Raw genomic sequence first — 22,234 nt, 5'->3', positions numbered from 1 at the left:
TCAACATAATGTTTCATTTGTGTGCATTCTTTGGGTCAGGTGATTTTGTGTAATATAGCATACATCAAGAATCAACTTACTCATCATCAACATCATCACCGTCAACATCATCTTTATTCATGCTATATTCAATATATAGACTTAGGTTCAAGCATCCTTATCTGTGCGCTCATAAATCCGTTTCAGATTTTCATCATCATATATGATAGATTGATAAGAATACTTAGATCAAATTGAGATATATTGAAATACAGAAAACAATGTCAACTTCAACTTCTAACAACACGGTGAGCATCGTCAATAAGCCTTACCCGTTTTGGTTGGGAGGTAAGTCCATACCAATCTGATTATATCTAATGGCCTTGATTCGATATTTAGGCGTAGTGTAATGGGCCGTCATGATTGAGCTGACGTGATATCCCTCTCACAGGTGTAGCAGCTTCAATAGCAGCTAGTATAACTCATCCCCTAGACTTGACAAAAGTGAGTTCAGTTCCATGCTGGTCACAAACTTATCGTAATGCAGAGCTTCACGAGAGTTCCGAAATGATAATTGATCTGTGTGCCTTAGGTCCGACTCCAAACAAGTGGTGATAAAGGTATGATAAAATCGATAAGAAAAACGATACATAACAATGGTAGGTAAGGATCTCTGTAATCCATGAATGATTGATGATGCTCTGTCGATCATGTCATCCAGTGAAAGCTGACTTTCATTGCATTTTCAGGAGCAAGAGGACTACTTGATGGATTGACAGGAACATTACTTCGACAAATGACCTATTCTATGACTAGATTTGCAGCTTACGATTGGGCAAAAGGTGAAGTGCATAAAGGTATATTGGTCTTTTCACCCAACCCTTCATTTGGTACTGAATTTGCTTGTGTTTGGCATGATCAGGTCCAGGACAGCCACCAGCTTGGAAGATGGCATTAGCAGGATCTATGGCAGGAGGAATAGCAGGAGTGATTGGAACCCCTTTTGAAACATTGATGGTTAGGATGCAGGCTGATAAGGCAAAACCTATTGAACGTGAGTATTAACATTGCCTAAAAGATAGATGACAACTCAAAGCGATATCTGAGTTGATAAGTTTATTTCGACGCCGAACAGAAAGATATAACTATCGAAATTCGATACAAGGTTTTTATCGAATGACCTCGGAAGAAGGTATTGGAAGTTGGGCTAGAGGTATGGGACCGAATACTCTGAGAAGTATTTTGATGAATATGAGTCAACTTGCCAGGTATGTGAACTCTGCCTATCTTGCGCTCATCTTTCACACCACATATGTTGATTTCGAATGAAACAGTTACGATTGGTTTAAGCATGAACTAATGAGAGCGAAAATGTTGGAAGATGGTCCGGTATTACATTTCATCGCTTCTCTTGGTGCAGTGAGTGATCCTGTTTGTTGATACTTTGTGCGTGATAAGGTCATTAATCGAAAAATTGTATATTGCAGGGAACCGTAGCTACAAGTGAGTCGCCCAAAGGGACTTCTAGGTAAACTTAGCTTAATCCACAATGATTTTTGCTCCTTTCAGCCGTCTGTTCACCCGCGGATGTGATCAAATCCAGGATTATGACCGCTCATGGACAGGGCACATCGAGTACGTTGGGGGTCATCCGTCAGTCGTGAGTGTCGAGCAATCGTCATTTTTTACCGTTATGGCTCGGCGTACGACCTAATTCGACTGAGCTGATTGAGGATCACCTTTTCTGGTAAGTCTTGCGAAGGAAGGACCAATGTTCATGTTCAAGGGATGGGTACCCGCCTGGACAAGACTACAACCTACGTGAGTGTCCGCACAATGCACCCGTTCAGCTCTATCTAAAGCTTTGGCCAAATGTAATCAAGCTGATCTCCTTTTCTCTAGAACGATTCTCATGTGAGTCATCATACTGAAAGCTGTGTGGTTGATTGTTCTAGACTTGGGACCGACTGCGCATGAAGCTAACTTTGTTATCATGTTGCGCAGATTTTTAACACTCGAACAACTGAAGAAAGGTGTTGATGCATACCGCGCGTCAGGTGGGAAGCTCCTATGATATGTTTGAGAGAAGCCGATGAGAGACAGATAGCCGTGATTTGATAGCGAACAGATTGGGGTCTAGATGTAGATAATATCTTATGCTTATGTGATATCATGCCATGTTGTGCAGAATGAATTTCAGGGCAACTATAAGAGTATCGGGGCCCGAAATGATGATATCGCGGATATCGCGGTCAGGCACAACAACTACTCGTATAAACGGGCATTCTGGCCGTGTCACCATGACAAATTCATTTGCAACAGATCGTCTCATTACACTTGGCATCGTCACGGATCCGGCACATATAACAACAACTTGGACTTTTTCACAAGGTGATAAAAAGCCGAGATCCACTCGCGTTGGAAGGAGATATCTCTGCCCGATATAAATCTGCTATATACAGAGAAATAAATAGTCTTGTTGCCTTCGGATTAGCCAGTAATTCACTCGGATCCGGAAGCCGAAACGGTGAGTAAGTGATTCACATCTCGATTAACTTTCTCAACCTAAGCTAAATAAGTATATCTGATTCGAATATCGTTCGATAGTCTCGCAACACAGCTTTTCACATCTGATAGCTGCGAATCTTGTATCACCCCAACCTGTTGAAGCTATAAGCAGCCTTCAGCTGTTCCGATCCCCCAGTGATTCTCATACAATCAATTCATTATCCGATCCACGAACGACACCATGTCGAGCAATCAAGCTCAGGAATTGGGCGATGTGGTCGATCTTGCTCAACAGCCTCGACCTGACAGTCCTTCCAACCCTGCACATCAAAGAGCTGAACTTACTAGGGCAGAATCTGTCAGACATCTAGAAACTCTAGCAGACAACGAGAAAGTCACACTGGGCCAAGGGGCAACTACTATACCTGGAGGATTATTTATGCCTTCTACAAATGGCAATATATCGGTTCCTCCGGTTATACCACTATCAAACGAATCATCTACTCAATCACAAACAAATACTCAGATAGAAAACGAAAAAACAATGACTAAACGACCTTCAACTTCATCATCTCCTAGCAATTCAACGACAAGTAACGAGAAAATGACAATTACGAAAAAGAAAGGATTCTCATTTGGTAAAAATAGAAAATCAAAAGATATTCAAGAGAAAAAATCAAAAGAAAAAGAAGAAGAAGCTACACTTTTACCTGCAGTTGGATTTTTTCGTCTTTTTAGATTTTCAACTCCATTAGAAATTGTTGGAATGTTATTTGGATTAATACTTGCAATTGCTGCTGGAGCTGCACAACCACTTATGACTTTAATTTTTGGAAGATTAACTACAAGTTTTACAAATTACGCTATTGTAGTTCAAGCTATTGCAGGATCATCTGGTTCTTTAACTCAAACTCAATTAGATCAACTTCAAGCTGCAAAAGATGATTTAAAAACTCAATCAGGACATAATGCATTATATTTAATGGCTTTAGGTATAGGAATATTCATAACAACTTGGGTTTATATGTTTATTTGGAATGTCACTGGTGAATTGAATTCTAAGAGAGTTAGAGAGAAATACCTCAGAGCGGTATTGAGGCAAGAAGTGAGTTTACTTCCATTCTTCCTCCCTTAGATTAATGAAATTTTCACCGGCGGTGATGAATTCTGACAAGTCGTTAAAATTCAATTAGATTGCATACTTTGATGATCTTGGAGCTGGAGAAGTTGCTACTAGAATTCAAACAGATTGTCATCTTGTACAAGAAGGAACTTCAGAAAAAATTGCATTGATTGCTCAATATTTAGGTGCATTCGTTACTGGTTTCGCACTTGCTTTTGCTAGATCATGGAGATTGGCTTTAGCTTGTTCTTCAATCTTACCAGTCATTCTCATTGCTGGTGCAATTATGATGACTGCCATGTCTAAATTCGGTACAGGAGCTTTAGAACATGTTGCTAAAGCTGGATCATTGGCTGAAGAAGTTATTGGAAGTATAAGAACTGTTCAGGCATTTGGTAAACAAAAAGTGTTAGGTCATAAATTTAATGAACATATTGAACTTTCAAGAAAGGCTGGTAGAAAAGCTTCTTTCATCGAAGCTGCTGGATTGAGTGTTATGTGTGAGTAACCTTTTTATTCCGCCTCTTTAACTTCAATAATCTTGTATCCGGGACGAGAGGCTAGTTAACTGACATAACGGATGTGTGTACAAGTCTTCTCCATCTACTCCGCTTACGCTTTAGCATTCTTCTATGGGGCAATTTTGGTCACTCAAGGTCGAGCAAATAGTGGTATAGTCATAAATGTATTTATGTCTGTACTTATAGGAGCCTTTTCAATGGCAATGGCAGCACCCGAATTTGCGGCAGTAGCAAAAGCTAGATCAGCAGCAGCCAAATTATTCGCCACAATTGATAGAGTTCCTTCAATTGATTCAGCTTCTACAGAAGGTTTAAAACTCGACAAAGTTCATGGTGAAATCACTTTGGAAAATGTTAAATTTCATTATCCTTCAAGACCAAATGTTCCTATTTTGAAAGGTTTAACAACTAAATTTGAAGCTGGAAAAACTTTTGCACTTGTTGGTGCGTCTGGTAGTGGGAAATCAACAGTTGTTAGTTTGGTTGAAAGGTTTTATGACCCTATACAAGGTACAATCAAATTAGATGGAAAGGAAATTAAAGGATTAAACTTGAAATGGTTAAGACAACAGATTGGTAAGTCAAAGGTTTATGTTAATGCGGTAGTCAATGTGTGGAGATACAAGCTTGATCTAAATTAACCCTTCTTCTTTCTCAGGTCTCGTATCGCAAGAACCTACTTTATTCGGTACAACAGTAAGAGGTAATGTAGAACATGGTTTGATTGGCTCAAGATGGGAACACTCAACCAATGAAGAGAAATTTGAACTTGTCAAAAAAGCATGTATTGATGCTAATGCCCATGACTTCATTATGAAATTACCTAATGGATATGATACTATGGTTGGAGAACGTGGAATGTTACTTTCTGGAGGACAGAAACAACGAGTAGCTATCGCTCGAGCTATCGTATCTGATCCTAGAATCTTGTTATTGGATGAAGCCACTAGTGCTCTCGATACACAAAGTGAAGGCATTGTACAAGATGCTTTGGATAAAGCCGCCAAGGGAAGAACTACAATAACTATCGCTCATAGATTATCGTAAGTCCTCGCACACTCGAAACATGGGCAGAATTCTAATGAGAATGAACTCATGCACAGAACCATTCGAGATGCCGATCGGATTCTGGTCATGGGTGGAGGAGAGATTCTTGAACAGGGAACGCATAATGAATTGCTCGCTAATGAAAATGGCTCTGTAAGTTGATCAGCGTTCTGTATTTGAGCGGACTAAAGAGGAAACTGATGCTGTTTTGTTCAGTACGCACAACTGGTATTCAACCAGAAGCTAGCACAAGAAGCAGTGGAAGATGTTCTTAACGTTGTTCCGCCTCCTGAAGATCAGCTATTAACTTCCATCTCTGCTGTCTCTCGACCTGCGGATTCACCAATTAGAGAAAAAGAATTCCCAGATCTGAAACGAGCTACGACCGGTAGATCATTGGCCAGTGCTGCTCTTGATGATGTTCAAGCGAGAAGGGAAGCTGCAGCGCTGGATGAAGACAGATTACCAAGTTCTTTGAAGATGTATGCTAGGTTATTAAAGTTGAACGGTGCTCAAAAGACGCTTTATATCTTCGGTAAGTCTCGTGGGGCCTGAGAAGCCAAAGAATCTGGACTTACAACGTTATCGCTCGATTCACTCTAGCTGCCATCGGTGCTGTTTGTTCGGGATTAGTATATCCCTCTTTAGCCATTCTTTTCGGTTATGCTTTGGCAGATTTCCAAATTCAAGGTTTCCCAGGATGGGAGAGCGCTATCAAACATGCTCTTAATCAAAAAGCGTGAGTCCGCTGTGTTCTTTCATGAATCTCCGTCAAGTCCACTCAGGCAATCAGCGCTAATTCGGATCACCGAGAACAGGCTGTTTTACTTTGTCACTGCTATCTGTGCCTTCATCGCGACATACGTCCAGATTGTTGGATTCTCAAGTACTGGATGGGATTTAAATGCAAAGTTGAGAAAGGAGAGCTTCAAGGCTGTTTTGAGACATGATATTGGCTGGTTCGATGAGGACGCAAACTCTGTAAGTGTATTTGTATTCATGTAAAGCTGTGCACTTTACACTTGACTGATCAGTGTCGTCTACACTTCGCAGACCGGAGCTGTAACCTCTAATCTCGCCGAGAACCCTCAAAAGGTCCAAGGTCTTTTCGGAGTTACCCTCGGAACCATCGTTCAATCTATCGCTACTCTCATCGGAGGATGTGTCATTGGGTTGATATATGGACCTCGTGAGTCCACATGATCCAACGAGCTCGACATCGAATGAACTCCGAGATCCGTATACTATACAAAAGTTGGTGATCGGCTGCTGACGAACGAAATCACCTAGTTCTTGCTCTCATTGGTATCGCTTGTATCCCTCTGCTCATATCCGGGGGTTATATCCGACTCAAGGTGGTAGTTTTGAAGGATCAGAAGATGAAGAAACTACATGCTGCATCTGCTCATTTGGCATCGGAAGCAGCAGGTGCGGTACGAACCGTAGCATCCTTGACGAGAGAAGATGATGTGGATAGGATTTACTCTGAAGCATTGAAAGAACCTATGAAGGTCAATTTGTGAGTCGATGTTCTGAACTAAGTCTACATATACATACAGCAGAAATTGATTTCGAAATGGTATAGCCAAACCTCTATCAAATCTCAAGCTCTTTACGCTGCCAGTCAAGGTATTTCATTCTTGATCATCGCTTTGATCTTCTATATTGGTGCTTTATGGATTATCGATGGGAAATACACTACCAACAAATTCTTCACTGTGCTTACTGCCGTTGTAGGTTGCTTAGAAGCTCTCTGTAATTACGTGAACGAACAAGCTGACACTGTGATTGGCAGATCTTCGCTACTTTACAAGCAGGAAATGTTTTCACCTTTGTACCCGATGCTTCGAAGGCCAATTCATCTGCAGCTTCAATATTTAGGTTGATGGATAACGAGCCACAAGTTGACCCTGATTCTCCTGATGGAAAGAAATTGGCTCATGATCAAGTACAAGGTCATATACGCATCGAGGATGTACACTTTAGATATCCTACCAGACCTGGAGTCAGGGTATTGAGAGAATTGAGTATTGACGTACCTGCTGGATCTTAGTGAGTATTTCAAGACCTTTCCTCGTTCCGGTCACGGGGGTGGGTTCACTGATTGCGTTGTTTGCATTGCGCAGCGTCGCATTAGTAGGCCCTTCTGGATGTGGTAAATCCACTACAATCCAGTTGCTCGAACGATTCTACGATCCCTTAATTGGTCGAATTACTCTAGACGGAGTCGATATCAAGGACCTGAACGTGGCTAATTTCAGAGATCAAGTCGCTTTGGTGTCTCAAGAACCAACTTTATATGCTGGTACAGTTCGATTCAATGTTTTGTTGGGAGCCAATAAACCTATGGATCAAGTCACAGAGAAAGAAATTGAGAACGCTTGTAGGGATGCTAATATTGTGAGTCATGATTATTGATTGTTACTAATTGTCTTTTTGAAAATGGAGCTAATGTCAAGGATATAGTATGATTTCATCATGTCACTTCCTGATGGATTTGAAACTGAAGTTGGTGGAAAGGGATCACAATTATCAGGAGGTCAAAAACAACGTATAGCAATTGCCAGAGCTTTAATAAGAAATCCTAAAGTTCTTTTACTTGATGAAGCTACTTCTGCATTAGATAGTCAAAGTGAAAAAGTTGTACAAGAAGCACTTGATAAAGCATCTAAAGGGAGAACTACAATGTAAGTTCAATTCGTTCTCCCGAGTAATTCAAAATACTGATTAATAATGGATTTGAAATTCAAAGAGCAATAGCACATAGATTATCATCAATTCAACATTCAGATCAAATTTATTATTTCTCTGAAGGTAAAGTTGCTGAACATGGTACACATCAAGAATTATTATCTAAGAAAGGAGGATATGTGAGTTTGGTCTTTTTGTTTGATCTTGGAGAAAAAATCTTAAATCAATTTGCTAATTGTGCTATTGTGCTTTTATTATTTAGTATGAATTGGTACAGATGCAGAATTTAAGTAAACAATAGGGTTTAGCGTTTACATGGAAAAATAGAATAGGATATAATGGTTTTTATAAAGTATACACAGATGTTGTTTCACTCGATTCATGGGATACAAGGTTTTATAGTGAATGTTATGTATATTGTATAGACTTTAATATGGTCGTGATTGTTCGTTTCAATCCAATGCAAGTGTATGTGGCAAACGATAGAGACAGATGGGCAGATTCATCTCGCAATATTGTATTAGTTCCGTTTACGAAGCCGGATGAGTTCAGCTTAACACATCCTTTCAGAGAATCTTGAAAGAGACAAGAAAGAGGGTAATTTGAAATTGAAAATAATGTGAATAAAGCTTTGAACGTATTCGACTTTTTGGCTTCTTCGCTTCGACTTGAATTTGATATTATTTTATAAAGTAGCAGCATAGGTCTACATACTGTATGATGATTTACAATGGATCCTGTTGAATAAATAGCCAACAGCGTCAGCATGCTTCTGGGTTAAGAAAGGATAGTTGTTCGCCTCATCTGAATTGTGCAGTTATATACATGACGAAGAACAAGGGACACTGCTTGACTGGCTATTCGACAACGTTAACATTCGTCTGGGAGTAGAAAGGTTTGTTGTTCGACTGGTTGGAGCTTTGTACTTAAAAATATGACGAAATACAAGGGATTTCACTTGACTGACCTATCAGGCTTCTTATTGTAGAAAGGATTATTATCAGCCTCGCTTACAACACTTTGCTAGCACAAAGCTATATAAGCCGACTAGATTCTTCGAGTTCATATCGCCTTTCTGTCTTTTTCATCTATTGATCTAACCATAGTCTGAATATCGCCACCCATCTAAAACGTTATCCTGTTGCCAATACTCACTAGGTGAGTACATGATTTTTGCCATACCTCGAAGGGCATATTCTGTCGACCTCACTGATTTATGAGTGGAATGCTAATTCCTCTAGCTTGTATTTATCGAGAAGCCATGCCCACCAACGACACGAACACATCTTCATCGAACCAGCCTGGGGATACTGCGGTGCCCTCTTTCACACCATGGAAATCTGAAGAGCAGTGGCAGAGAGAATTGGCTGCTATTGAAGCAGAATTCAGACGAATGAATTATTTGGAGTGAGCCTCGATTGAGTAGTACTAATCTTCTTGTAATTGAAGACATGCTGATGAACAGCAATCATTTAGACCAGCCTTACTCGGAACGCTTGATACTTTGCGCAAAACAGATTGCGAGAATAGAATAAGGCAACACGAGGTATCAAGAATATACGAGAGAAGCGGAGTGACAAAAGAAGATTCTGAATGGTGAGTACCCCATCAGGTTTACCTTCCTATTGTTTGAAGCTTCGAATTTGGGTCAATATCATGACCGCATATATGAAGCTTAGCTGATGATCCATTTTGTCCTAGGCATTTGAAATCAGCCTTTGTCAGACTTGAAATGGGACAAGAAGGAGTGTCCGAGGAAAAACTTACATCAACTCTGGGTCCTTCGTTGCCTTGCGAGATAACTGTCCTGTCCAAGGATCTTTGGCTAGCCGGGTTGAATTACTTAGCAGGAATAGGCCGCCTAGGATCAGCCTCCAGTGAGCTAGATATAGCCCCCTTCAAAAGCGAAGTGAAAGATGAGTAAGTCGCTCGTCAAACCCGTGGGTATTTAGGAATTTCTAACTCCAAAACATATAGCGCCTTGGATCTCAACGGAAATCAATCTGACGTGGACAGATTCAAGAGAATCTCTACACAACTTAACGCTTCTACCAAACCATGTGAGGTTTGAGAGCAAGGACAGAAATTCAGAGTCGGGGGGTCCAAGGTAATCCGAATCGATTTCTCAAGGGTCTTATTAGTCTCATATGGTGCACATCAATTCACAGTCGATAATGTTAATCACTATTTGTATATAACCATACGTTCTCCAAATTCATTGTGGATATTTAACGTGACGATGCATCTTTCCATTTTTATGTAATTTTCATTCCTTACATTGGTCACAGTCTAGATAGGTATCATTTCAATTCCATTCCAATGATTAAATTTCAAGTCCATTCAAATGATTAAATTTCAAATCTCATATCTTATCAACAAAATATCTCAACGAGAAAATGACGTACAAGTAAGAAAGTTAGAGTCGATTGGAATCAGGTAAGACCCAAATCGAAGTCATGATTTATAACGTTAAATTATGATAAAACGCCACGGCACATGAAGATGTAAAGGAATTAACGACATCTTTCATTCAACATCCTGAATCAAGAATACTAGTAGTACTTGAATGAATCCTGAAATTAGGAACGAAAATGAAGCTGATGTTTTATTTTTCTCAATTGGTTCGCTTACAAGTGATTGCTTCGGTATATTCATTCTCAGTTAGTATTATGTTATTTGGTTATTCACCTTTTCTCGTCATAAGCTAACTATAATTTGATTCCAATTGAATTATAATTTTGTTGATTGTGTAGATAATAACAGGCACAACGGATGCTATCAATCTCAACACAAATTGCCGTACATGAAAAGGATATGTTGCTGACTTGTATTGCATGCTTGATGATACTCCTATATCCAGTCTGAAATGTACTGTTATTGCAAGACAGTGTACTATGCAATGCATGTCCAAGACACCTAAGAATATCCGAAAGAGAGAAAAATGAAAACAAACCGGAAAATGACTAAAGAGAAACACAAGTTTGAAAGATTATATAGATCATATAACGTATTAAAAGCCTTATCCGATTTCGTTATAATAAAATTAAGCAAGAAACTAACAATAAGAGCAAATACAAAGATGTCGTGTCGTAGTCGACGGGGAAAAAAGCGTTGAAATATATGGAAAGGTTAACCGCATCAAACGGAAGACCGGAACACCAATTCTAATTTATGTCTATTATTTGTTGAGACGTGAGATCTCTGAAAGATTTAATGCTCTTGTCTCCATGGCTCATTGACTGCGTTGGAAGAGTTGTTCTCGTGGAAATTGACCGGTGGATAACCCATCCCGCCGGCGAACGGAGGAGGTCCGGACTGTGATACAGATGCAACATCAGCTTTCAATCTTGGAACCCGCTATTGAGTCTACTCACCTCAGGTCCCCATGGCATGTTCTCGCCACCTTCTCCACCGCCCCGACCACCATATTGCATGCCTTCAACGTTGTACATTTGACTTCGTGGAAGGGCGTGAGGAGGCGGTGCGGTAGGTGGGTACATGTGACCTTCATATCGCACTGGGTAATTTGATTCGATTTGTTGAGGTCTGCTATTTGAGCCGGAATTGTTATTGCTGTTTGAGGAATTGTTATTGTTAGAGAGTGAATGAGCTCTTAAGTCGGCTGGAAAGGAAGATGAAGAGACATATGGAGAGGCAGTTGGAGCCTGTGTGACATGAATAATGTTAGCCATTTGACAAGGTAGACTCGGGATGGTGAAAAAGGACATACTGAAGAAGCTGATAAGACTCTGCTTCTGTTGCCATTTCCACCTGAATTTCTGTATGGATCATTGTTGTTCGTATCTGATCCAGCATTAGTACCGGAAGGGTTCTATCTTCTTTCATCAGCTTTGGTGTCGCAACGTGAAAAGACAAGACTCACGGTGTTAGATCGACCTTGACCACTGCCATGTCTTGGAGGTGGACTTGGCATTTGCCCTCCAGCAGGATTTTCTTGACCATACGTGACTCGAAGAGTATACAATTGTCGTCTCAGATCAGAGTTTTCATCTCTGAGGTAGCCATTCTCGTTTTGAAGTTGAGCAAACTCTGGTGAGTGAGTGCCGATTGGCATCCTTGATGGCCCAGGTGGGTAGGGCAATTGACCTAATTGTCGTCTAGCATCTTCCAGTTGAGCGGTAAGTACTTGAACCGATTCTTCGAGCTAAGAAGAAGTTGAGGATCAATTTCATGACTCAATGTTTCATTATACGGAAAGAAAAGCCTTACAGCTTTGACTCTGGCCTTTTGTTTCTCTCTATGTCGTTTTTGTGCTTTGGCATTTCGGGTTCTGCCATCCATATCGTCGGACATGTTCATTAATGAAGTTGTGGAGTTACCTTTGAAGCTTGATAAGAGGGATTTGGAGGAAAGGGAGGAATTAGGGGACATGACGGGATTGTGCGGTGGGGGCGGGCCGTTGTAATAGGATGAAATCTTGAATAATTATTTGACGGGGGTAGGTCGATAAGTGAGATTCAGGCAAAGCAGTTATATGCTTAACCTAACAAATTACACGGTAATGTTGCGATACTACAGACTTGTCTTAGCCTGCGGTTGAACTGTTTACCGATAGTTGTGCGCAAGTCGCTGTTTGCAAGAAGGAAAAGATCGAATCTAAGATAGGATGAAAAGTTTTTTCTCCGGGCTGAATGAGAATTTGTGAAACAAACTATATTACTGCGGTTTCAGACTTGATTAGCGATTGATCTGAGACGCAGTAATCGAAGATTAGGGATACAATGTCACGTCCGCAAGTGTATGGTCAGGAGAAGAAACGAATGCAGATAATACGAAGCTATTACCAATTACAAGAAAATAAGGAAGGAAAATGGGTGAGGTTAAAAAGTTTGAAGGAACTGGATCTGGGCCAGATTCGGAGGTGGAGGGTTGTTTGGGGAGATCGAGATCGGCAATCGCGACAACTCACCTGTCAATAGCGATGCCAAATGAATTGATGGTCAAAGATGATCAGAAAGCCGTGTTGTGATAGGTAATTTACTGGGAGGGAAGATGGGATAAGATAGTACGAGAAATTACACTACTGGTTATATAATGTTTGATATATATATGGAGGGTAGATTGAAAATATGGTTATGGGAATCCCCGATGTGAAGGAGAAAAGTAAGATTCCGTAAAGGATTACGCAGTTTACAGAATGATATATCGTTTAAATTGATGATAAAGGGGAATAACGCCGTTGGATAAATAGGGAAGAACAACGGAATCGGAATAGGTAGAGATGGGAGATGAGTAGTATGAGTGGAAGATTATTATATAGATATAATAATAATTTAGGATGCCGAAATTAAAAACAGAATATTAAGTAAAAGAAAAGAGGTGGTGACTACTCTTTAAATAAAATGTAAAGTCACTAGTCTGATTTTCATATATGATTAATCCTTGATTACTTTTTTTCATATTTTACCCTGATCTTTTTTTTCCCTCTCTTTCCAAACCTCTAGACATGAGGTACTCCTGAGGGTTTCTCGTTTGTCTTACGTGGAAATCGATGTGGGGGAATGAGGGGAGAAATGCTACTCATCGTTTCATTTATGGATCGGGGAATGCGGCTTCTACTGCTGTCTTTCAAACATACCGACCCGATATATTAAATGAACGGCAAATGCTAATTTCTTATGACTTTTCCTTTTGAATTGAATTCGTGTTTCTCATAAGAGTTGCTACGAGACATTCCCGAACCCCCGGCGATCGAGTTCAAACACCTTCCTCTCAGCTGGCTTTCGATAGCAGAGCTTAGAGGTCCTTGCGAGAAAGGGGGTGACACCGCATCTGATGACTGGGTGACTACCCTGTCAGTCAAACCCTTTTCCCCCTTTCCCTGCCACTTGTATCTCATGAACACCCAAAACGATGTGATATCCAACCTCTCTTATCAAGAACCGAGGTATGTTTCATGGGTTGAACCAGGGACAACCCAAAAATAATCTTTACTAAGATATGTCTCTTTCTGCTAAACTGATATGCTCTTCCCGATCGGTTCTCCTTCATCTTGTCTCGGCATGGAAGAATCTATACCAAGTTCTTCTTGCCGTCTGTCATCTTCTTTGCCCATGATCGAGACGCCCTAACAGATGACCCATGCGATACATCTTGGAGGAGATCTGTTGGATAGTCTTAGTGTATGAGCTACGACCAGACCCAAACTCAAGAGTTCGGAGCATTTTCTAGGTTTCACAGCTGCATTAACCCATCTTTCATTAAAGTGTATAGCGCGTCTTGGAAACAATTATCATCTCTATAGCTTGCATCTTGCCTTTTGCATCAATAGTGTGGGGTCAGTCTTTATTTCGATCAAGTTTTTCAAATGCCGGTAAATGAAAAAAGATAAAACCCTTAAAACCCCCGATAGTCCCTTCCTCGTGAGCTTGACCAGGTACAAGTGCAAGTCCTCCTTTAGTGGCTGTGAAGCACGTCGTGGCCTTTCGGTTCTGGGCATATTATTTTCACATCAAGATGTAAATATCTTCATCAGAGGCGTTTCTCTTCTTCCTCCTTCTCGCAGCTTTGCAGATCAGACTACCGATCTAAAAGCTTTTCTTCATGCCAAAGTAAGCTTGCCTTAAGATATCAATCCCGTTGGAATCTGCTGAAGGGTTATTAAACCTCCACTTTTTAGTAAAGATAGCCCTGAAATTGACATATGATAAGCCGGTTCACGATCGTGAGATGATGGCATGACGATCGAGAATATACGGCATCAATTAGTAAGATACCATTCAACTTCTGGAAAAAAGGAAAATCTGTGCAAATTATCGTAATTCTCTCAACCGACACTTACCGTCTCACCAAACAAACCACCAATTTGGTTGCCCATAACAACTTTATAATACTTTTGTGAATTCATGTTAATCAGTTAGACTCCATAAGTCTGGCTTTGCTTAGTTTCGGCTCGGCCGTATGATGGTTTCGGCTTAGAAACGATTTTGGGCTTTTGGTACTGAGATCACTCTGATATATTCACTCAACGTCATATCTCCAACGTCTCGAATGTGCATACGAATAGGCTGTGCGGCCACATTCATCGGGTTCTCGGCGCCGGAGTGGCAGTTTTTGGCTTTTTCGAGATCCCATATTTCGGTATCAAATGTTGGCGGTTCGGCGTTGTTAAAAACGTCTTGGTCCGCGTATATACGCATTTATCAGTCACTGCGGTAACAGTAATATGATCAATAAGATCTTGGATATCAATACTAGCTTACTGCGTTAATGAGCAATTAACTTAAATGAAGCGGATATGATGAAAACTAGTTAATGTTGAGTCTAATATATCACGCGACATATTGCCGAAAGCTCGAATCGTCAAATTCGCCGCTCAACAGATTAGGGGAGCCCTAGTGACTCACTCGAAGTCTGTGCCACAAAACAGATCTGCCTGTTGTTCTGTAGTCAAAACCCCGGAGGTATATCAGGCTGTGAAGTGAATCGCCTTGAGCGACTTGTGAAATCGATATAATCCAGATCTGTCAATATGTCCATGTAGGCGATCTTTCTCCACATTGACAAGTGTCGACTGTCGATGTACCGAGTGCCCGCGTCTTTGTCCATGTTACCAGGGCTCTCCTTTCAACGATTCAAGAAGGTCCGAGAAAGCTACGAGGGGAATCGCCGCCAGTCTTTTGGAGGTGGAACGATAAATTCCTAATTGAGTACCATATCGCGTCCGTTTCAATATTTGGAGCCGTCATATCGACTACCGCGTCCCTCTCTCTGTACGAGGCTTGATATTGTCATATGTGATCTTCAACTTCAACCTGCATTTTGTCATTGCATTGAACGAGACTACATTGGCGTTTTACCCGAATTATTCAAGCGGGCGACTCGGGTTTATTGATAAGGCATCAAATTTAATCCAGTTATCGTTCTTTTTACGTTACGGAATACTCCGGAACAATCATTGTTACATCATCACTCATTGATTTCTAAAGTTCAGCATACTTCAGATTAAGATTAAGCGATGGAGTAGAGTTGAAACCGGAGATTGGTGACCATGCGAGTAGCTGTAATTGGATCTGGTCTGGCAGGTCTCACTACTGCCTATCTGCTTCGGGAGGAAGGAGTAGAGGTATGGCTTATAGAGAAAGTGAGTGAATCAATTTCGTACTTCCTTAACATTTCTGACGCGTACATCTAGTCAAGTAAACTAGGATTCCATTCACAATCTGTAGAGATTCCTTTAATCCCTTCCAACGATCCCGAAAAGTCGACGCGCGGAAGAAGCAGGAGTAGAAACGCAAAGGAAGAGGGCAGTCCTGAAGAGAAATGGGTAGTGGATGTCCCTATGAGAGGGTTTCAAGGGGGTATGTTGTCCTTTTGTTTGTCCGTGCAGGAATCAAAATTTAGTGCAGGTCTTAGCTAATTCTTATTCCTCACTGCAAAGGCTATTATCCTTTGTTACTCGCATTATATAATCACTTAGGTATTCCACTTAAAACAGCAAATTATAAATTTTCATTCTCTTCCTCTCAATCAACCTATTTTATTCATTCTGGATCATCAGGCTATTCTATACCTTCATTGCCTTCAAGAGCATGGTTGAACATTTTCACTCTTGTTGGAGATCTTTTGACCTTCATTGGCGTGGCAATATGTTACTCAATCATGGTACTTTTGGGTCTATTCGCATGGCACGATCTATTACCTAGATGTATTTCACGTCCACCCGATTTGACCCTGCGCGAATTCACTTCGACAATGTCTTCATTCTTATCTTGTCCGCTTACCGTACCTATCCCATTCAGGCCTTATCCAATATGGACACCACTAGGTGATATTTTCGAATTCTTCATAAGTCGAATTGTTTTACCTCTTTTCTCGGCTGTTGGGACAATGACAGATGCGGATGTTTGGTCTTTACCCGTTAGAATCATCCTAGAATATATGCACTTGACATTAGGAACAAATCATTATCATCCTGCAGAAGGATTTTCTGCAGCTGACATAGCAGAAAAATTAGCAAAACCTGTTTGCGAACAGGGTGAAGATCATCTGAAATTATCAACGGAAATTATTGGATTAGAATACATTTCTTCTCATGAAGGAATACGGCTGACGATGAAGGATCAGACCGGTTTGGATGGAGGGAGGAATGAAGAACTCATAGTGGATAAAATAATACTGGCTACTCAAGCTAGCGTCGCGAAGAGATTGTTAGAAGGTTTGGAGGATAGTTTGAGAAGTGCTGGAAGGGATAAAGAGAAAAGGAAAATATCGGAAATGAGAGCTGCTCTGGGCAAGGTCAGATATAGAGTGAGTTACTATTCCTTAACTTCTCTGAGACCCGTGCGAGAATTACATGTGTGTGAAGATGATTTGACCAGACGCTGAATTTTTATTCTTTTCCATAGGAAACAATCGTAGTAACCCACGGAGATACCTCTATCCTACCTTCTCTCAAGGATAGGCGAGATTTGAACTTTTTCCTACCTGATGATCAGATCACGCTACCTTCGATACAACCAGCACCTCTGACTCACCGTTCAGCGGAGTATCCAGTACCTTACTTCACTCCTATTGAAGATCAAATATACACTCAAACAACCCAAATCATATATCCTCCCTCTCGCCTTAAGAGGAAGTATGGACAGGATCGACCTGTATTCCAAACTACCAATCCGTGTGTACCTATAGATGCCGCCAAAGTAATAGGTATATCCAAATTAGAGCGGTAAGTGATTCTCATCAGTTGCGAGGAAAAATTTAAAACACCTTTGAGAAGCTTTTTCAAGTCGAATCGCTCATGTGCCCATTAATAGTGCTTTACCTCTCAAAGAGCCCTGCAAAGTCCTTCCATTTCTTCAAAATACGTCAAGATCATATTTACCACCTTCAACAATCGTACATATAGTTGGATCTTATGCTTACCCTGGGATTCCGTTGTTAGAAGGATGTGTAGGTAGTGCGAAGATGGCTGCAGAATTCATACTAATGGAAGTTAGACCGGAACGGAATCACCCAGATGGAAAGCCAATGGATGTTTCTGAAATGAGAAAAGTAGTTGGCGGAGTTGATTGGACGACAGGCAAAGGAGGAATATGGGGTAGGTTATGGAGATGGAGGTTAATAGATACGCCTTGGGGTCAATTCTGCTAAGAAATTCAGGATTCTTATCGACAACGATGTCTGTTGTAAGATAATCAGTCAAATGCATTCTTTAGAATATTCATCATGCCTGATAAAAAGTTAGACCAGTTTCATTTGATTTGCCAGCTTCGCCAAGCCAAAGTATCCGGAAATAGTCTGATTGTGTATCATCCAGTCCATTGCTCTGTTAAAAGACTCACAGATAACAGTAAAGCTTGTTGATAAGTAGCGCGGGCTTCCAGCATAATATGGAGTCTTACAAATTTGGATTCAAAATGCGTCCTCTTCGTAAGAGGTTTGACAACTTCTAGTCGTTGGATCTCGAATGCTCTTCTCGATCATAATCTTTCTTTCGCTTTAACATAGCTGATGGCGATGACATTGTCAATTGTCGAGATACTTGGGAATTCGACAAGGAAAGTTTGTCGTCTTTCAGCGACCGATTGAGACTGAGGGAGCCCACGGGATCGTATTAGTCCTGATGAGTCGACTCTCAAGAGTATCAAAGTTCCAGTAGTTTGGGAATCAGAGTATGAATAACGTGCAGGAAAGCAGACAATGATGTTGAGGTTTCAGATATCCTTCTCGTAGATAATCAGATATCTAGCAATGTACCACATTACACCCAAGCCCTTTCCCTTCGTGTGTTATTGAAGGCTACTCGAATCCTGTGCTGTCCCAAGAGCCAAAATGGCTGTGGCACCAATTTCAGGCAAACAAGTACTCGTAATCCACTGGCGAATTGTCCCTTGATTCCTTTGCCGTTGATATAGTTCCTAATGACTGGATAGTTTCAAGAACCCCACCGGGTATCTTGAATCCAATTACAACAAGCCTCAGATTTGGCAGTATGAAAAACAGATCTTCGCATGCCTTACTCCGAAGACATATCTTACTCCAGAGACATTGAACATTCATCCAGAACAATCATAATCAAGAGCTAGCGTACCATGATAATCTCACTCTCTTCGCGATATCCGCAAACGCTTCCATCGTCAATGCAAACATTTATGATTGAAAGTCTGGTAATTAGTGGATTTGGACCAGATCTTTCAGTAGGATCGGATGATACTAAGACTCGTTAGTCTCATCTTGATTCTTATCTAAATTTGCATTCTGCTACCGTCAAATACCACTAGATACCTGGATATAGATATCATTCTGCCGAAATGGATCTTCCAGCTGACCAAATATGACTGGATCCCAACACGCCGTATTCCACACACGAATGAAGGCAAGATTCATGTCTGATATCTCGGTCTCACCCAAGGAATTTTAACGGATAACACGCCGTTTATGAAAACAGCAGAAAAGAACTGGCATTGATAACGGATCCTCCGGCCCGTGATCGGATCGTTCAACTTCAATCTTCTCCATCCTCTTCAAAAATCCCCGAAAAACGGACAAATTTCGATTATGTTTTTACGTTTATATATTCGGTTTCACTTGGGTTCTATTTTCGTACCTTTTCAATTTGTTTGGCTTATTCCCCATGGAGCACCTTTGCGCTTCAATTATAGCATGATGTCAAGGTTTAACTCCTTTGAACAAAGGCTCACCTCTCACATGATTTACCATCTCGGATTAAACCGAATAATAAAAGAGTTGAGCAACCTCATATAGATCATCTCAATCTCGGTCAAAAAGCGCCGGTTCAAAGAAAAATGTATCAAGATCATCTGATCAACGTTTTTTGCTCGGTCGTAAGAACAACGAAGATATACTCTGGTGAAGTGGTACAATCGAAGTCGTCCAGTTGCAAAAATTATATTAACCTTCTCATCGTTATCATACGCCTGGTTATTTACGATCGTTGGAAATCCCAATTCCAAGAGGACACTGAATCAAGGTGGTATCCGGTACAAGATGACGAGTTTACCTATGCAAGAGAAGAAAGAAGATGTAATTCAACTGGAACATACTGATCAAGTTGAATTATCAAGAAATCATGAAGATGATTTAGTAGCTACAAAAGTTAAACTTGATCAAGGTCATGCTGATATTTATTATGAAGCATTAGAAAGATATCCTAATGATTCAATGATTAATATTGATGATGAAAAGAAATTAAAAAGAAAATTAGATAGAAGAATTTTACCTCTTTTAGGTATTTGTTATTTCTTTTATGTAAGTTCAATCAATCAATAATATCGAAATTATAAAACAATTGTTGATCGTGAATGATTTTTATGTTTAAATAGTATGTTGATAAAACTACTTTATCTTATGCTGCTATTTTTGGTATTAAGACGGATCTCAAACTTCATGGTACACAATATTCTTGGTTATCAAGGTATTTTCAATTTTAATTCTACCTTGATGTAAAATTACAAGTCCAACGAAGGATTAATGATTTCTACAGTATCTTTTATTTCGGTTGGTTGGCATGGGCAATTCCTTCTAATTTAATCATGCAAAGATCTCCTCCTGCCTACTATTTAGCCGGAAATATCTTCATGTGGGGTACTTTATTGATGTAAATTTTCTACTTTTGATCAATTACCTATATTTTTAAGCTGATTCACAATGATTACAGGCTTCAAGCCGTTTCGAAAAATTTCGCTACTATCGCTGTTTTACGTATTTTATCAGGAGCAGCAGAAGCTATTGCTGATCCAGCGTATGTCTTTGCGAACCAGATCATATATAAAGTAAAGATGTTAACAACTGATAATTCATGTATAGATTCATGTTAATTACTTCTATGTATTATACTCGTGCTGAACAACCATCGAGAATTTCATTTTGGTACGCTTTCAATGGTGTTGGTGTAGCAGGAGGTGGTTTGATTGGTAATCTTGTTTTTTGCTTTTTATCGCTTTATCCTGATACAAGAAGACAAAGAATAACGCTGTGAATAGGTTATGGGATAGGTCAAATAAATGGAGCACTCGCTTCGTGGAGATACGAATTTATCATTGTTGGCGCTTTCTGTGCAACGTGGGCTATAGCTTTAGGTTTGTTTCTTCCTAATTCTCCAGCTACGTTTAGAGGTTTCACTCATGAGGAGAAATTGTGAGTAACAGTGTTATTTCACCTCGGCTTGAGCTGTGAGACTGACAAGATGAGATCTATGCTGTAGACTCATGATTGCTCGGATGAGACGAAACCAAACTGGTGTTGAGAATAGAAGAATTAAATGGCATCAAATCAGAGAAGCAGCTACTGATTATAAAACTGTTAGTTCGATTGCTCTCGACATCAGAGAACATGTACAATGCTGATTTGTCAATCAAAAATTAGTACATGTACTTATTCTTGGGTATGATTTGTAACATACCTAATGGGGGAATAAGTAACTTCTCTACTTTGGTAAATCGTCATTTAGAGCGATAAACATTACTTGCAGGTTGGGTTAAATCGCTAACACTGTATATTGTGTGATATATAGGTTATTGCAGGTTTAGGATTTGATAAATTACATACAGCTTTATTAGGTATACCACAAGGTGTATTAGTAGTTATTTGGATTGCATCAGGCGCATTTCTAAATGAAAGATTACCTAAAAATAGTAGAACTTTAGTTTCTGCAATTTTTATGATTCCTACTATTGCTGGTGGCTTAGGTTTTTTACTTGCTCCTTCAAATGCTTATGTTGGTAGACTTATTTGCTTGTTAGTTTGACCATCCTAAACGATTCTTATTTCGTTTCCGTTATCAAACTTACAACTTTATTGTTTTAGCTATTTGACAGGATCATATCAAGCTTCATTTGTTATTTTTTTATCAGTTTTAACTTCAAATACTGCTGGTCAATCTAAAAAAATGATCGTATCAGGTGTTATTTGGTTTGGAGTGAGTTTATCAATTTGTTTTTCCAAAATATTTCACCTCTTCTCTTACCATGAAATGATTTATCTAATCTTGAAGTTGAAGTCAAAATACTGATTTTTCATGTAGGCTTGTATAGGCAATATCATCTCACCTTTTTTTATTTAACAAAACAAGCACCAAAATATAAATTAGGTATTGGTTCTTTATTAGCTGCAAATATAATTGAATTATCAATGTTTTTCATTTTTAGATTTGTTTTCATTTATGAAAATAAGAAAAAGAAAAAATATCTTGAAAATATGATTAATTCAAATGGACATGAAAATCAAGAAGAATTTGATCCTAATACAACTGCTTTTGCGGATTTAACTGATAAAGAAAATCCTTATTTTGAATATGTTTATTAGTTTCACATATTAGCGAGTCTATTCCTTAATCGCTTTGATATTATCAGTATTGTATCTAGATTAATCAATGGAAATTTTC

The 22,234-nt window shown here is 39.8% G+C and overlaps 6 protein-coding genes across 6 annotated transcripts; 5 read left to right on the top strand and 1 right to left on the bottom strand.

The window, feature by feature from the left end:
* Positions 1 to 260: 260 nt before the first annotated feature.
* I206_106364 (uncharacterized protein) lies at positions 261 to 2,053 on the top strand (the record flags this gene model as incomplete). Its single annotated transcript, XM_019158860.1, has 12 exons — positions 261 to 327; positions 431 to 483; positions 572 to 638; positions 729 to 836; positions 902 to 1,033; positions 1,115 to 1,247; positions 1,314 to 1,398; positions 1,467 to 1,482; positions 1,549 to 1,639; positions 1,732 to 1,800; positions 1,882 to 1,893; positions 1,984 to 2,053. The coding sequence occupies 12 exons, from the start codon at positions 261 to 263 to the stop codon at positions 2,051 to 2,053; spliced, it is 903 nt and encodes a 300-aa protein (XP_019007998.1).
* Positions 2,054 to 2,728: 675 nt separating this feature from the next.
* On the top strand, positions 2,729 to 8,170 carry I206_106363 (uncharacterized protein; the record flags this gene model as incomplete). Its single annotated transcript, XM_019158859.1, has 16 exons — positions 2,729 to 3,592; positions 3,681 to 4,110; positions 4,204 to 4,707; positions 4,790 to 5,174; positions 5,235 to 5,331; positions 5,395 to 5,713; positions 5,782 to 5,917; positions 5,997 to 6,159; positions 6,232 to 6,367; positions 6,469 to 6,697; positions 6,764 to 6,911; positions 6,974 to 7,230; positions 7,305 to 7,578; positions 7,645 to 7,865; positions 7,931 to 8,048; positions 8,132 to 8,170. 16 exons carry the CDS (start codon positions 2,729 to 2,731, stop codon positions 8,168 to 8,170), a joined length of 4,320 nt encoding a protein of 1,439 aa, XP_019007997.1.
* Positions 8,171 to 9,130: 960 nt separating this feature from the next.
* On the top strand, positions 9,131 to 9,940 carry I206_106362 (uncharacterized protein; the record flags this gene model as incomplete). The annotated part of the gene is made up of 4 exons (XM_019158858.1): positions 9,131 to 9,276; positions 9,346 to 9,465; positions 9,571 to 9,789; positions 9,847 to 9,940. The coding sequence occupies 4 exons, from the start codon at positions 9,131 to 9,133 to the stop codon at positions 9,938 to 9,940; spliced, it is 579 nt and encodes a 192-aa protein (XP_019007996.1).
* Positions 9,941 to 11,079: 1,139 nt separating this feature from the next.
* Positions 11,080 to 12,261, bottom strand: I206_106361 (uncharacterized protein; the record flags this gene model as incomplete). Its single annotated transcript, XM_019158857.1, has 5 exons — positions 11,080 to 11,184; positions 11,244 to 11,534; positions 11,600 to 11,701; positions 11,753 to 12,034; positions 12,100 to 12,261. The coding sequence occupies 5 exons, from the start codon at positions 12,259 to 12,261 to the stop codon at positions 11,080 to 11,082; spliced, it is 942 nt and encodes a 313-aa protein (XP_019007995.1).
* A 3,619-nt stretch (positions 12,262 to 15,880) lies between these two features.
* On the top strand, positions 15,881 to 17,982 carry I206_106360 (uncharacterized protein; the record flags this gene model as incomplete). Its single annotated transcript, XM_019158856.1, has 5 exons — positions 15,881 to 15,973; positions 16,025 to 16,190; positions 16,271 to 17,139; positions 17,238 to 17,557; positions 17,646 to 17,982. The coding sequence occupies 5 exons, from the start codon at positions 15,881 to 15,883 to the stop codon at positions 17,980 to 17,982; spliced, it is 1,785 nt and encodes a 594-aa protein (XP_019007994.1).
* A 1,857-nt stretch (positions 17,983 to 19,839) lies between these two features.
* On the top strand, positions 19,840 to 22,155 carry I206_106359 (uncharacterized protein; the record flags this gene model as incomplete). Its single annotated transcript, XM_070203300.1, has 11 exons — positions 19,840 to 20,100; positions 20,175 to 20,266; positions 20,336 to 20,449; positions 20,510 to 20,593; positions 20,659 to 20,765; positions 20,835 to 20,988; positions 21,056 to 21,152; positions 21,217 to 21,285; positions 21,365 to 21,588; positions 21,658 to 21,762; positions 21,885 to 22,155. The coding sequence occupies 11 exons, from the start codon at positions 19,840 to 19,842 to the stop codon at positions 22,153 to 22,155; spliced, it is 1,578 nt and encodes a 525-aa protein (XP_070059401.1).
* Positions 22,156 to 22,234: the final 79 nt, after the last annotated feature.

This window comes from Kwoniella pini, chromosome 9 (genome assembly GCF_000512605.2).
Source record: "Kwoniella pini CBS 10737 chromosome 9, complete sequence".
NCBI lineage: Eukaryota > Fungi > Basidiomycota > Tremellomycetes > Tremellales > Cryptococcaceae > Kwoniella > Kwoniella pini.
The sequence above is the reverse complement of the archived record's forward strand: the minus strand, read 5'-3'. Positions and strand labels throughout refer to the sequence as shown.